Source organism: Phycodurus eques, chromosome 1, assembly GCF_024500275.1.
Source record: "Phycodurus eques isolate BA_2022a chromosome 1, UOR_Pequ_1.1, whole genome shotgun sequence".
Lineage (NCBI taxonomy): Eukaryota > Metazoa > Chordata > Actinopteri > Syngnathiformes > Syngnathidae > Phycodurus > Phycodurus eques.
Genome location: NC_084525.1, coordinates 41037894 through 41051975, shown reverse-complemented (window position 1 = coordinate 41051975; position 14082 = coordinate 41037894). Strand labels below are relative to the sequence as shown.

Below are 14082 nucleotides of genomic sequence, written 5' to 3'. Positions count from 1 at the left end.
TTTTGTGCCTAACTTGCCCATTACTAATCATTGCTACTGCCTGGTCCACCACACTTGCTTCTTCTACTCTTGCTTCTCCTTCATTTTCCTCAATCATCAACTCCTCAAAGTATTCTTTCCATTTATCCAGCACACTACTGGCACCAAACAAAACACATTTCTATTGCTATCCTTTATCACCCTAACCTGCTGCACATCCTTTCTATCGCTATCACTCTGTCTGGCCAACCTGTATTGATCTTTTTCTCCCTCTTTAGTGTCCTACCTAGGCATACATCATATGCCTCGTTTGCCCTTTGCCACTTCTACCTTCGCCCGACGTCGTGTAGCGGACATGCTCCCCGCAACCTGAGGTGTGACAGTGACTCCCCCACAACTTGATAAGCTGTTTTCTTCCGACCGGCCCTCCTGTGCACGACAACCACTAGAAGACACCTACTAGACCTTAACCTAATTAGCAGGTCCCCTCAAAATCTTGGTTTACAGTCATTAAAAGAGTAATTTTATTCGTTTTAACTGACAGCCTCCAAAAGGTGGGAACCTCTCTCCAGGGAGACCAAGCTGGGACAGATCATGGAATGCAAATACAGCAATGAACTATTTGCTTAATATTCAAACATGCATGCAAGGCATCACCCACTGGGGTTTGAGAGTACTGCAACCCGTGAAGTTCCATTCTGTTGTTTTTAACTGAAGATAAAATGTCCGTTTTGATATTTCACAAAATTTGCAGAAATATTCCAAATGTATGCCTTGCTGTCTGTGTCAGTGTGTCAACATTACCGGTGCAGCTGCGAGACTTTGGGAACGGTTTGTCTTGGTTTGAAGCCAAGCAGCATGAAATGTGATTGAACCATAAGCAGCTGATTTGCCAAGACTAAAGTTTAAACAATCATTCTATATATGCTTGATCTATGAGTAAAGACTACAAAGTTGGGAGTATTTTATATTAAGATGATTTTTACACCACTTTTATGGCAACATTTGTAGACCAAATTCAAGTCAAAGGGCGTGGTCTTGTCCACTCCTGCGTCCTCTTAAACACGCCCCCACGGTAGTTAATCTCTGACTCCCCCCTCTCTTTCATGTCAAGCCTCTTTCGTGTCTGGCTCTCATTTTTTCTTGGCGCGGTTCAGTCATGCCACCGCCCCTCCCCTCTTCCTTTTGTTTTTGTTTAGCCGTGATCGGCCGGCGGAGCCTCAGCAAGCAGCTACCTGCATCCCGTACTGGTCACGCACACAGCTGGGAACAAGAGCTGGGATCGCCACAAGGTCAATCGGCAGGAAAGCTCAGAGCGCACCCCGAGGAGACAACAATTTCCTGCCTGTCTCTTTGATCACCTTGGCTGTAGTAGTCCAGTCTTCTGGAAGGGCCTCCTGTCCACCGAGAGCCTGTCTCACCTTTTCTCAAAAAGCCACACAAAACTCTTCCTTTCTCAGCTTCTACCACATATCTGTGCTCTGGCTTTGTCTTCTTCCCCCACACCAGAGTAATCTTACACACTACCCTCCTATGCTGTTCAGCCACACTCTTCCCTACCACTACCTTACAGTCAGTAGCCTTCTTCAGATTACATTGTCTGCACAAGATGTAATCCATCTGGGTACTTCTACCTCCGCTGTTGTTGGTCACCCTATGTTCCTGCCTCTTCTGGAAAAAAGTATTCACTACAGCCATTTCCATCCTTTTTGCAAAGTCTACCACCATCTGTCCCTGCAAGTTCCTTTCCTGGTTTCCCAACTTACCCATCACTTTTTCCATCACCTTAGTTTCAACATGTCCATTACAATCTGGACCAATCACAACTCGCTCTCTGTCTGGGATGCTCAGAAGTACTTCGTCTAGTGCCTTCCGCAATTTCACTATCACCTCTAGGTCACATCCTACAAGTGGGGCATAACCACTAATCTCATTATACATAACACCCTCAATTTTAGGTTTCAGCCTCATCACTCGATCTGACACTCTTTTCACCTCCAAGACATTCTTAGCCAACTCTTCCTTTAAAGTAAGCCCTACTTCATTTCTCTTCCTACCAACAGCATGGTAAAATAATTTAAACCCTGCCCCTAATAATTGCCCCCTGCCTTTCCACCTGCTCTCCTGGACACACAATATATCAACCTTTCTACTTATTATCATGTCAATCAATTCCCTAACTTTACCTGTCATCGTACCAAGAGTAAAAGTCCCCACATTCAGTTCTAGACTCTGTGCTTTCCTCTTCTCTTTATGCCCAAGAACCCGCTTTCCAACTCTCCGTCTTCGACCCACAATAACTGAATTTTCACTTGCGCCCAGTAGGTTAACAGCACTGGTGGCGGACGTTGTTAACCGGGCCTCGACCGATCTGGAATTCTTTGGATGAACGCTCATTTTTGTTTGGTAAAGTTTTAAGACAGATCCTCTTCCTGACACAATCCTCTACATTTATCCGGGCTAGGGACCTGCCTCTAGCATCCCTTGAGGAGTTTCTCCCTGGATAGTGATTCTGCCGGAAATGGGCGTGGTCTGAACATGGGCAACGGCACCTATCAGGATTAAAGAGGGCTAGGTGGTGTTAACTGAATCTCAGGCTGTTGCTGTTTGGATTCAGCGTCGAATAACTGGGACAAGATCTGAGGTGGACCACTTCTCCCTGAGTCGTTGCCATGGGGGATTCTGCTCCGACCGACAGGGCCAGGTCCTGAGGCAGAACAACCGAAGGAGTTTACCCTATGGCACCTTTTATCTTTTTCTTTAATAGAATCTTATGTCATCTTAATGACCATTGTACAGCATCTTGCTATCGTAGTGAACATTGTACAGCACCCCTCGCCCCCACTTTAAGTTGCTAGTAGCAAAAGGTTTGTGTTTCCATTACACTTATTAGCTCAGGGTAGCTTAAGCAAATGAGGCTGATGTTGCTCATTACTGACACCTACTGGATTTTAAAAATTACAATTATTTAAAGCTTTCAAAGTCTTATTTTACAGTATATCAACCTAAATTTCAAATATTTTGATGCATTTAAAACCTAACCCTTTATCCAGGTGAGGCAATTAGAACTGATTCTCATTTGCAATGCCAACCTGGCTGCAGATAAGTCTTTGAGGTCGAGAGTTTTATTATATACAGGTACATGTCAATAAATTAGAATATATTTATTACATTTTATTGAGATGATATACCTCAATAAATTGTGCACCAGAAGCTTGCAGATGACTATAGATGTGATTTATCAGCTGGAAAATGCAATAGGGACATGAGCCTGAAGCCTTCCACGTGTCCACTACAAATTTGAGAACAATAAATCACATATATAGTCATCTACATGCTTCTACATATAATTTATTTATTCAAAAATACAAGTTTTTCTAATGTCTTGGCATTCAGGCAATTACATTTTACTTCTTTCAAGTTCTCCACCTTTAGAGAACATCCGCTCACATGCCTTTTATTCACCATGCGCTATGATGAAATGTAGTATTAGATCACATTGTACAGTTTGTATATGGATTTGCTTCTATTTTGCTTTGTTTTACTCTGCTGTCTGCAGCCAGCTTGGCATTGCAAATAACTTACCTGGATTAGGTACAATAAATACAAAATTCATGACTTCATGGACAGCTCTTAGTCAGTTTCTAAATACAGCAGTATAAAGTATTCGTTATCTGTAGATGTGTTTGCATGAGAGAGAAAACACCTGAACATTGCAAATATTTATTTGTGAACAGAAGTTTTCTTATGTTTTTCCCCCTGTGACTGACTGGATTGGACCAGAGCATCCCAGCTGGCCAGCCTCACGCCAGTGTTCATCTCCTCTGGCCAGGCTGAGGAATACGCACATGCCGCTTGGCCTCAGACCTCCACACCTTCGCGGGACAGAGTCGGCCAGCAGTGGACCTTACTTCCGGGATGGCAGCAGATCTCTCCAGGTTGAAGCGGCAACGCCAGCTCTGGGAGCACAGTTTGTTCAGCCTGCTCCTTGTCCACCAAGTGCGGCTCAGCGGGAAAACTTAAAAATTGGTGTTTGGAAGCCTCACGCCCCTCAGCCCTGGCCAAGGAAGACATACACACCTGCTTGGGCTCGGCCCTCCGCTCCTTAGCGGAACAGAGTCGGCCAGCGGTGGACCTTGCGGCAGAACTCGCCAAGGGCTACGCTCAAAGTTTTGCTTTTCAATATGTTTTAATCCTATTATTTCGGGCCTTGCGTAACAGCACATCCATTAATCGTGGCTCTGTGAATGAAACAGTAAACAACTACAGAGGTCTGTCAACCAATCAGCATTTGTCAGCACACCCCGCCTCCTCTAAGAGTTCCTGGTCGCTCTAGGAACTCCCTATCCACCAGGAGGAACGAAATAATCGAGGGGGAACCTTCCACACCCTGGTAGTTTTTTTCCAGTGGGAACACAGGGGGAACTCAAGTTACCAGGGTAGCTTGGGAAGTTCCTGCGAAGGTTCCAGCAGTGGGAAAGCCCCTAAGATTTATTCCCCCCCACCCCCGCCAAATGGAGTTTTGAGTTTTTCCTTGCCCGATTGGAGGGTTTAGATTAGTGGATATAGTCAATCATTTCCAACTGTGGGCCTGTGAAGCACTTTGAGACTCTTTTGTGATTAAGGGCTATACAAATAAACTTGACTTGAATATCACCCCCACTTTGGGACCCTTTTTCTCCCTGCAGAATTGAAAGCCCATGGAATGTAGCTATCTGTACTGTCAAGTGAAATCTCCTGAATAGAAAACAGGGCATGGGTAGACTCTTCTACACTAAACTAGGGCTCCCAACAGTTCACGCTTTTAGGTAATCCTGGTGGCGTGACCATGAAGCAGAAACCGGTGCCCACCAAACCTGTTGATGGATATTGCAGAACTTGGCCATGGTGATCACTTGCTGTAATGAAATCCATGGGCAAACAATTATGTCAAAACATATATGCTTACAAAATGTCAAGGCCTAATAATAATAATAATAATATAATCACAATAAAACCAAAAATGAGACTTGGTCCAAAGAATTTGACATGGTCCACTCCGCAGGGGTGGCGTCAATCGCTAAGATGAGACATGATTTTTCTATTTCAGCCCCATAACTTCAAAACCTTAAAATATGAACAGATTTGTCAACCATGACTTACCAATATTTGCCATTTTGTGCCTCGGTTAGAAATTGTACCTTCTAAATGCATAAAACCATCACATCTCAAACATCTTACAACCAAACACATGGCAACTTTTATGAAAACATGATTAACTGAACTAAAGTCTACTATTCAATCCTGTGCATAATGTTCAGTGGCTTAAACAATTTTTTTTATTCAGTAATTTTTTTACATTATTTGTAGTACATTTTTTTTTATGTACAGTTCAGTTGTATTTAATTTTTAAGTCTAATATATTTGCATTTAATCCTTAAGCACTGTTTGTTTTTAAACAATCATTTAGGTACAATTTGTATTTGTGCATGTCAAATAAATTTTCATATATTTCAGTACACTGTTTATGTTAAACCTGTACATAATGTTACAGTGGCTTACAATAATAATCAATGTACTTTTTAGAAATCAAGCCTGCCTCATTTTTGATGAACTCTGCGCGATTGTATTTTAATGTTGGTCATGATGATGGTACTTGGTGTAAAAGGTTTGAGGACCACTGTTTTAGAAAAGTGCTTTAGACAAATGTGTACAAAATCCAGTTCTTCAGTTCTGTGGATGGAGTGCCAGCGGTCAAATTCCAGACTGGTTTCACTATCACAATGCAGACAGAGTTCAGAATGTACACACCCTGTAAGGGCTGAGACATTGAGCAGGCTACAATGTCTGATCTGTTCAAACAACATTCACCAAAATGGAGGTGCACTGACAAATAAATTTTCCTCAAATTTTTGAGACAGTTTATGGCGAGAACGCCAGGCAGACATTGGAGAAATTTTAGTTTATTATTACTACAAATAAGATGTACATTTCATTAGCTGCAAGTGCACAATCTAATGAGATCATATACTGAAATTCTGCCTTGGAAAGGAATCTTCCATTTTGAATGACAAAACATTTTTAAGACTGACCATTTTAGACTTTTGATTAAGGTCTACTAGATAACGTGAAACTGTGCTGGTTGTATTGGAGCCACTGACCAGTTTTAAGTACAGCAGTATGCCTCCACCAGTATCTGCAGCAACATCAGGGCAAAGCATGTGCACATCACAGGCCAAACCGGCCAAACCTGATGGGTGCCATTGTTCTGCTACTCATTTGCCTCAGGCGTGCACTTGGGACTGAGGCTTCTCTATATTCACGCGGACGGCGACCGCGCTGAAGTCACTGCGGCTATCCCACAGGCAGTTTGCCTTGAAACTCAAGCGCAACTCACTCGCGCTGTTTTGAAAGTGTACTGCAGTTCTCCTGCAGTCGGGGGTGTCGCTACGGCTGGTATTGGCGAGGACGCCACAGGATGGAGTTTCCTCTGCATTTAGTGGCCATTTCCAGTAGCCGTTTTTCCTTTCGTTTCAGTAATAAGGAACAAAGCAACAACAATAGCGACCGTGGAACAGAGTCTGCTATAACAAGCGGACCGAGATGACCAGATGATACGTTTAATTACGCTGCAAAAATCGATCGAGAAGGCGGCGGCGTAGGTGCTATGTGGAACCGGGAGGAACGCTGATTCATATCGCAGCATGTGACAAAAACGGACCAATCACAAGAGATGATCTCCGCGCCATTCTACACACAGCAACAATTTTTGCCATGTGCGCGTCAAGCTACACAGAGGGGTCGCACGGGCCAATTCATCGGTCACGTGATGCAATGCGGGCGTTGTCAGCCGCGCGACCGCGGGAGTATAAAGAGGCCTTGCGTGGGCGCAGATGCCAGCCACAGCTAGAGAACAAAACAATGAATAACTCATATGCGAGGATGTAAATCATGCAGTGATGTCACAAGAAGAAAGAAATGCAAGGCATGATTTTCCATCAAAAAAGAACACAAATAGCACCTTTTCTAATTGGCAACAGTCTTATTTGGGCAACCGTGCATAGCCCGATAACATCCTCCTCCTAGCTCCTCGTGATGAAAAGGGATCACTGTGTGACACTTCAGAGAGAGAGAGACTAACCTATAAAGGAGTTTAAGAGAAAGCTTGTCTGAAGTTCCTCATTGTCAATCCCTATGAATTCCCCTCTGTGTCCATAGCGCTTCCTGTTACAAAGGACTTGGGATTCAGTCAAGAGTGGAAATGGTGGACGGCTTGCCTACTATGACCATTTCACTTCAAATCTCAGCATGGGGTTCAAGTCATGAATTATTTTGATTCCCGCTACATATTATCAATAGTATAAACAAGTGCCCTCTGAGTCCTGAGACATCTCTAGCTGACAAAGACATGAAGCTAGAGAGTCAACAGGCACTGTTGTTTTTTTCAGATTAAACAATAACACTCTTACTACACTTAAGGTTTCCATGTCCAAACGGCAATAAATCCAGCATGACTGACTCACAAGAACATGAGCAGCTGGAACCGATATTCTAAAAATGATCTGCAAGCATTTTGGTATTCTGTACTGTAGAAACAACTAGAGGAAGACTCAACCATAAGCAGAAAAGATCACCCTGCCTACAGTTAAGCATGGTGGTGGCTCAGTGATGTTAACACCTCCAATTCTTTCAAACATTCAGCATGTGGAGGGCAGTACAGATTCAATCAAGTATTCGGAAATCCTAAAGAAGAAAATGTCCTGCCAACAATGCAGAAGCTGAAGCCTGGGTGTCAGTGGATCTTCCAACAGGACAACGATCCCAAGCATACCACATCAAGCTCCATGTTTTTACGGTGCCTCTTCTGCAAATGCTTCTGATTGGCTAAAATGGGTTTAGGGTTTTATGCTACATTCCATAAAACTGGGAATAACCCATAGTGATGCACCAAAAAGAATAATAACATGATATTAACAGTTATCCACAAACCAAAAAACAATCATCATAGCTGCCCAAAAAAGATTACACTTCTCCAGTCAAATTACATTTTACCAAACCAAGCAAAGGCTGACTTAATTATAGCTCCTATCAACCATGCTTTAGGTTTAATAGCAACAGAGCTCATAAGTTCCAAATGGGATATTTACAATTCCCCAACTCCAATGTAGAATTTAAAAAAAACACCAGTTAATGCGGCTGTTGAAACAAACGATTACACGACTGTTATACATGGGAATTAGCAGTGAAAAAAAGCAAGATAGCATTTATATGGCACTTTGTCTGACAGACACACAAGCGCGCACGCACGCACGCGCACGCACACACACACGCACGCACGCGCACACACACACACACACACACACACACACACATCATGAAGAAATGCTAATGGCTTGTTGGCAAGTCATCAAGTGGCAGCATATAGGCACTATAGTGTGCAGTGAAAATGTTGGTGCTGGACAAAGGTAGAGCAAGAAAAAAAACTCTCCACCATCATCACATAGTGGTATTGCAAAGAGGACTCAAAGCCCACCATGGTGTCAACATGTGCGCAGTACTGAGTTTGAGGCTTTGTCAGTTTGAGAGGAATTCAGAGCTACGAAAGTCGCAGCCAAGCTCCTGCTGAAGTAAACATCTCATTAACAGTTCCTCTTAGCATCACCATAAACAAGCCCAACTTCAGTGATTAAAAATGGCTTTCTGACGCTGCCCTGAGGATGTGACGTTTACGTGGCTGCTATGTGGGTGTTGTTGGCGGAGCTGCACTGCCCTCATGATCATCTGCTTCTATTAGGAGGAGGCCACAGGCTGTTGAGTCAGCATCCAAGCCTGGGCGGCTAATTAAAATGCCCGTTAAAGAAGGATGTAGGCCCCAAGTGTAATCTACTCACACACACTCACATTTAGACTGCTTCGGAATCAACAGGGGCCAGTGGGCTGAGTGGGCTGTCATTGAAGCCCAGCGTGTGAGTATGTGTGAGTCTTGGTGTGTTTGTCACACCGGCACTCGCTGAGGGAAAGGCCGCACAGGCAGGATGAAGCGGCGCAGCCTGGCGATAAAACCGTGGCCTGTCACCAATCCTAATCCCCCATCACTCAGAGGACAAAGCCTTCTGTCTGCCACGCACATCCCAGACTGCGGCCGCATTGAGGGCATTAAACAGTCAACTTCCACCTGCCCACTGAGATACCAGAGCTTTTAAGAGGAAGCTATTGTCGGTGTCGACAGGCAGGGCCTCTTACATCCACACTGAGGAGAAACACATATAGCAGACTACCACCATAGAACAGCACACTTTCTGCTGACTAATCAAAGGTCAGTTAAGAAACCAGAAGATTGTTTAGCGGATTACAATATCGGACGCTTTTTAGAAAATGATATGAACTTTGATCGATTTCCTGTATTTTTCAGAGTGACTTTCCACATCCATCATAGCTGTAGTGGAGATGAAGCAAAACCTTCATAGCTGAACAGCCCCAAATTCACATACAATTGAAACCCGACATTTACATACACTATATGAGTGGTTCCCCAAACATTTTAGACCAAGTACAACCTAAAATAATTTCTTCCGATACAATGGGTCCCTTGCAGCGGTTGCTGCTCGGGCTCTTAAAATACGAAGCTCTCCAAGTACCGCCATCTAAATAGAGTAGTATAGTTGGCCAACATGTTAATAAAAACCGAGGCAAAGGTTTTATTCCAAAAAAAAAAAAAAAAAAAAAAAAAAAAAACACTTTTAAAAAAAGTGACTTTTTGTCAATATATCCTAATCAGGGCCTTTAAATGAGCGTCTTCATAAGACAATTCAGCATGGCCAATTACATTAGTATGTGAATTTTTGGAGAGCTATGTTGACAAATAATTACGTTTTTTTTTTTTTTTTTTTGTCCAATTTGAATCAGTTTTTTTTTCTATATATATCATAAAAGAGTTCTCCAAAAAAGTTGTTGTCCCACCCAGCAACCCAGCGCACGCACGCACGCACACAAAGCTCAATTTTCGAGTCCCTCATCCTATTTTCTCAATTCTTGCTGCGTTGCACTCACATTAAAGTGACCATTGTAACCAGGCTTCGCATTTTGACAGATTTTCATTTTTGGGAGCTGTTGTCACATTGCTATTTATAATGTTGAATGTAATAACTGCAGTCACTGTCACCAAAATGTGCGCGACAGATACACGCCGCAAGCCAGTTAAGTTATAGGGATTGAATGGGATCCGCTTTCAAAATATCCTCTCTTTTACTTCACCCACATGACACGTGCCCTCCTCTGTGGGGTTGTGACTTGTGAGTAGTGGGCGAACAATCCAAAGCTTTGTGAATTCTGCTTCAAAATGATAGTGTAAGACCCCCCCCCCCCCCCCCCCCCCACACACACACACACACACACACACACCTAATGAAATAAACACGAGGTCGCTATGAATGCTTGGCCCAGCTATTGAGACATCACCATTCGCAACAGCTAATCAGAGTGAAGCTGCTTTCCATATTTAAATTGGGGAAGATGAGCAATCCAATCAGAGGAAAGCTTATTTACATGTCGCATATTAAGGAAATATTGGGCCGTTTCGACTGCTAGGCATAAAAAGACCCACTCGAATACATAGCTTGAAAGAGGACTTTCAACCAAAAGTATCTTGCAACCCCGATAAAAGGACATCAAGCATTATCCATCCATCCATCCATTTTCTGAGCCGCTTTTCCTCACTAGGGTCGCGGGCGTGCTGGAGCCTATCCCAGCTGTCATCGGGCAGGAGGCGGGGTACACCCTGAACTGTTTCCCAGCCAATCGCAGGGGCACATAGAAACAAACAACCATCCGCACTCACATTCACATTCACACCTACGGGCAATTTAGAGTCTCCAATTAATGCATGTTTTTGGGATGTGGGAGGAAACCGGAGTGCCCGGAGAAAACCCACGCACGCACTGGGAGAACATGCAAACTCCACACAGGCGGGGCCGGGAATTGAACCCGGGTCCTCAGAACTGTGAGGCTGACGCTCTAACCAGTCGTCCACCGTGCCGCCATCAAGCATTATAAAAAAATAAAATAATTTGTTTTAAAAAGTCTGATGGCATGGCACTTTTAAGGAGCGTCGTTAATTGGTAATAAAATTGAAATCAAGCTCTCAGAATCGTAATCTAACTCAATTGTGAGGTGGCTTGTTCCCACTCCTATTAAAATAGCATTTAACGCGTGAATGAGAGTGTGAGTGGTTGTTTGTCTATGTGTGCTCTGTGACTAGCTGGCGACCAATTCGGGGTGTACCCTGCCTCTCGCCCAGAGTCAGTTGAAATAGGTGCCAGCACGCCCGCGACCCGAGTGTGGCTAAGCAGCATGGAAAATTGATGGATGGATTAAAGCACTGTTTGTACAGTTAATTAGGTTTATGAGAGTCAGAGAACATGTTGTGACCGACTAGGTTCCGCTGTACTGAATGTTTATAATTATCATGCAGGTATGAAAGTCACACCCTTATGTTGCATAACATCGAGAACAAATAAACATATTACCAAATGTATCAATATCTACAGTAGGTGACGATGATCCCTGCGGTGGCAACTTGGCATGTACCTTCTGTTCTGCCTGGTGACGCAAATTATGTATCTCACAGAGTAATTTATTCTACTTTTCAGCAGAGTATGACAAACACAAAATTTGAGTCCTTGGTATAAGGGGCTCAACGTGCATTAAGGGGGCTACTAATCTGTATTAATGCAAATTCGCAATGTCTGGCAAAAGGGTACAGTTTTACTCCTTTTTGCATGTAAACAATATAATTATGGTCAGGAAGTGCAGACCCACCCCCTTTTTTCTTGATTGTCATTTAATCAAATGTTATCATTACTAGGCCTACTGTAATTAATGGGAGCCTAACAACAAAATTAAACACACACACAAGGGGAGTTATGAGTTCGTCTCCCAATCAACAGGAAAACGTGAGGTTTTTGAGCTTTAGGTTCATAGATATGATCAATACGTAGATTCGACACACGCCTTTGAGCTGCGTGCCGATGGCAATCCTCGGCCAGTGGGGGCAAAATATCAGCCCATTCCATGTTTGTGGATGGCACGAAAACCAAAATAACAAGGATGCCTGCACATTGTGCTGCATATGGTGGCACACAACTCTGTACAATCACACCATAGGAACTGGGGATAACTTTATATCTTTAATAGGTGACAATATTTTTGGTACTTCCTTTTCAAATGTGTGTTAAGAGAGCGTACATGACTTGACAATGGCTCCGTTCGGAAGTAGACTCGGAGCGCGCTCTGCTACACTACGAAACAGTTCGAAACTCAGAGCGCTGTTGGAATGTGCTAAACACTCTCACTCTCAAAGCAGATTTTGGGCATCTGATTGAATTCCCAAATGCATTCATTGACAAAAAAAAGTAAACCGTGAAAATCAGTTGAGAAATGAGCAATTTATGATTTGTTATCAGTAGACTGGTACATTGTCTTTGATGGGAACTTTGCCCCCACCAACGTGGCCGCTACACTGGCACGTCGCTTATCCACCTGCTATAGTTCCATTTGTACCTGTGGTAAGACTCATGTTAGCATGTGAAGTAACATATGACGTAATCAATCGCAGGTGGTTAAAATCTAAAGAATGAGAGGAATGACTTTATTTATTTTCTTTTGTTAAATTACCACAAGTTCAATACACTATCCATTAGAAGACACGAAGTTAAAAAAAAAAAAAGGGGAACTGATGTGTTTTTAAATTGAACATAAGGGTTAGTTACCTGATCCAAAGTCCTGCGGTATCGCCGCGTAGATTGATCGATTAAATCCCGGACGGTCCATTCGGGTTTACACGGAACCACCACCGCTTTGTTCCCAAAAGTCACCGTGACCTTCATAGCTGCTAAACAAGTGTACTCTTCGAAATATCAGCTAAGGGGGTGAGAAAATCCGCAGTGTGTGGCCACCCGTTTTCCTCGCGCGTCCTACGTGAAGCAACAGGTGTCTGAGGACAAACTCCACCGCTTTTACCGGGCCACACAGGTGTGGAAATCCAGGCGAAACATCGTCCTGACAGCCCACCGCCGCTTGCGGAGCACGAACGGGGTCACAGCGGCACACTTTCTGTCAATTTGGGCGATACACCCAATCAAACCAAACAAGTCTCAAACCCGGAAGAAATCACAGCACTTGATGCGCTCCAGGAAGTCACTCGCGTGCGCCAATCACATTTATGCCGGTTGTTACTTTGCCATAATTATATATTTATTTAAAGGCAAGCGTACGAGCAAATCCTATGTGTCCCGTGCAAAACTATTTACCAGAATAAATAAGCAGAAAATCTCCCTCCCAACTCAGGTCACACACTTGATCTTTGAACACGCAGTTCGTGTACAGGGCAGCACGGGAGGGATGTGGGGCAAGCTACATGGAGTGAACGTTGAGATGGAAATTACAAGCTCATCTACATTAAATGAAGATAAACTACAATAAAATGAAAAAAAAAAAATCCAAACTACATATCGAAGCTACTTCAATTGAGTGGAGCACTTCAAAAGAAAAATTAAATTTTGTAATTGTACTACGGGATATAAATGAACACTTAAATGTTAACTCTTTGGATAAACATGCTTCTCACTACCACTGCAATACGAATCTGGGACCGAGGGGGCGCTTGCATCACACCGCCCCTCCCCCAAATAGGCACTTTTGGGGGTGCTGCAGCACCATTAACTAAATCCCAGCAACCCTAAAATTGGAGAGATCAAAAAATATATATATTTTAAAAAACTGTCATTTTTAAACAACCTAGAAAAGAGTAAAACCATGGTACTTGGTTGTAATGTAATATTTTAACAACAAAAATACAGCAACCCCTATTGCCTCATAAATGGTTTGCTACACCCAATCCCTCCCACCTCTCTCTGACTGGGCTCTGGGCACAACTCACAAAGGAATAAACTGTCTACAAGTGATAAGTTATAAATATCTGGCTTAAAACAGTATACAGGTATTTGGCACATTTCTTAACTTCAACCACTCAATACCAAGACACTATTATCACTATCTGACATGTCTGTGTGTTAAAAGACATCCATACTTCATCAGGTTACATTGGTAGTTAAAAAGTAATAAATA

General features: G+C 43.2%; 1 protein-coding gene across 2 annotated transcripts in view; it reads right to left on the bottom strand.

Annotated features, from left to right (window-relative positions):
- pard3ba (par-3 family cell polarity regulator beta a) overlaps window positions 1-13134 on the bottom strand; it is a 188226-nt gene extending 175092 nt beyond the window's left edge. For both annotated transcript variants that reach the window (XM_061692038.1, XM_061692046.1), the window contains exon 1: window positions 12726-13134. In XM_061692038.1, coding sequence (XP_061548022.1) covers window positions 12726-12842 — 117 coding nt within the window. In that variant the 5' untranslated portion in view covers window positions 12843-13134. The remainder of the gene's footprint in view (window positions 1-12725) is intronic.
- Window positions 13135-14082: the final 948 nt, after the last annotated feature.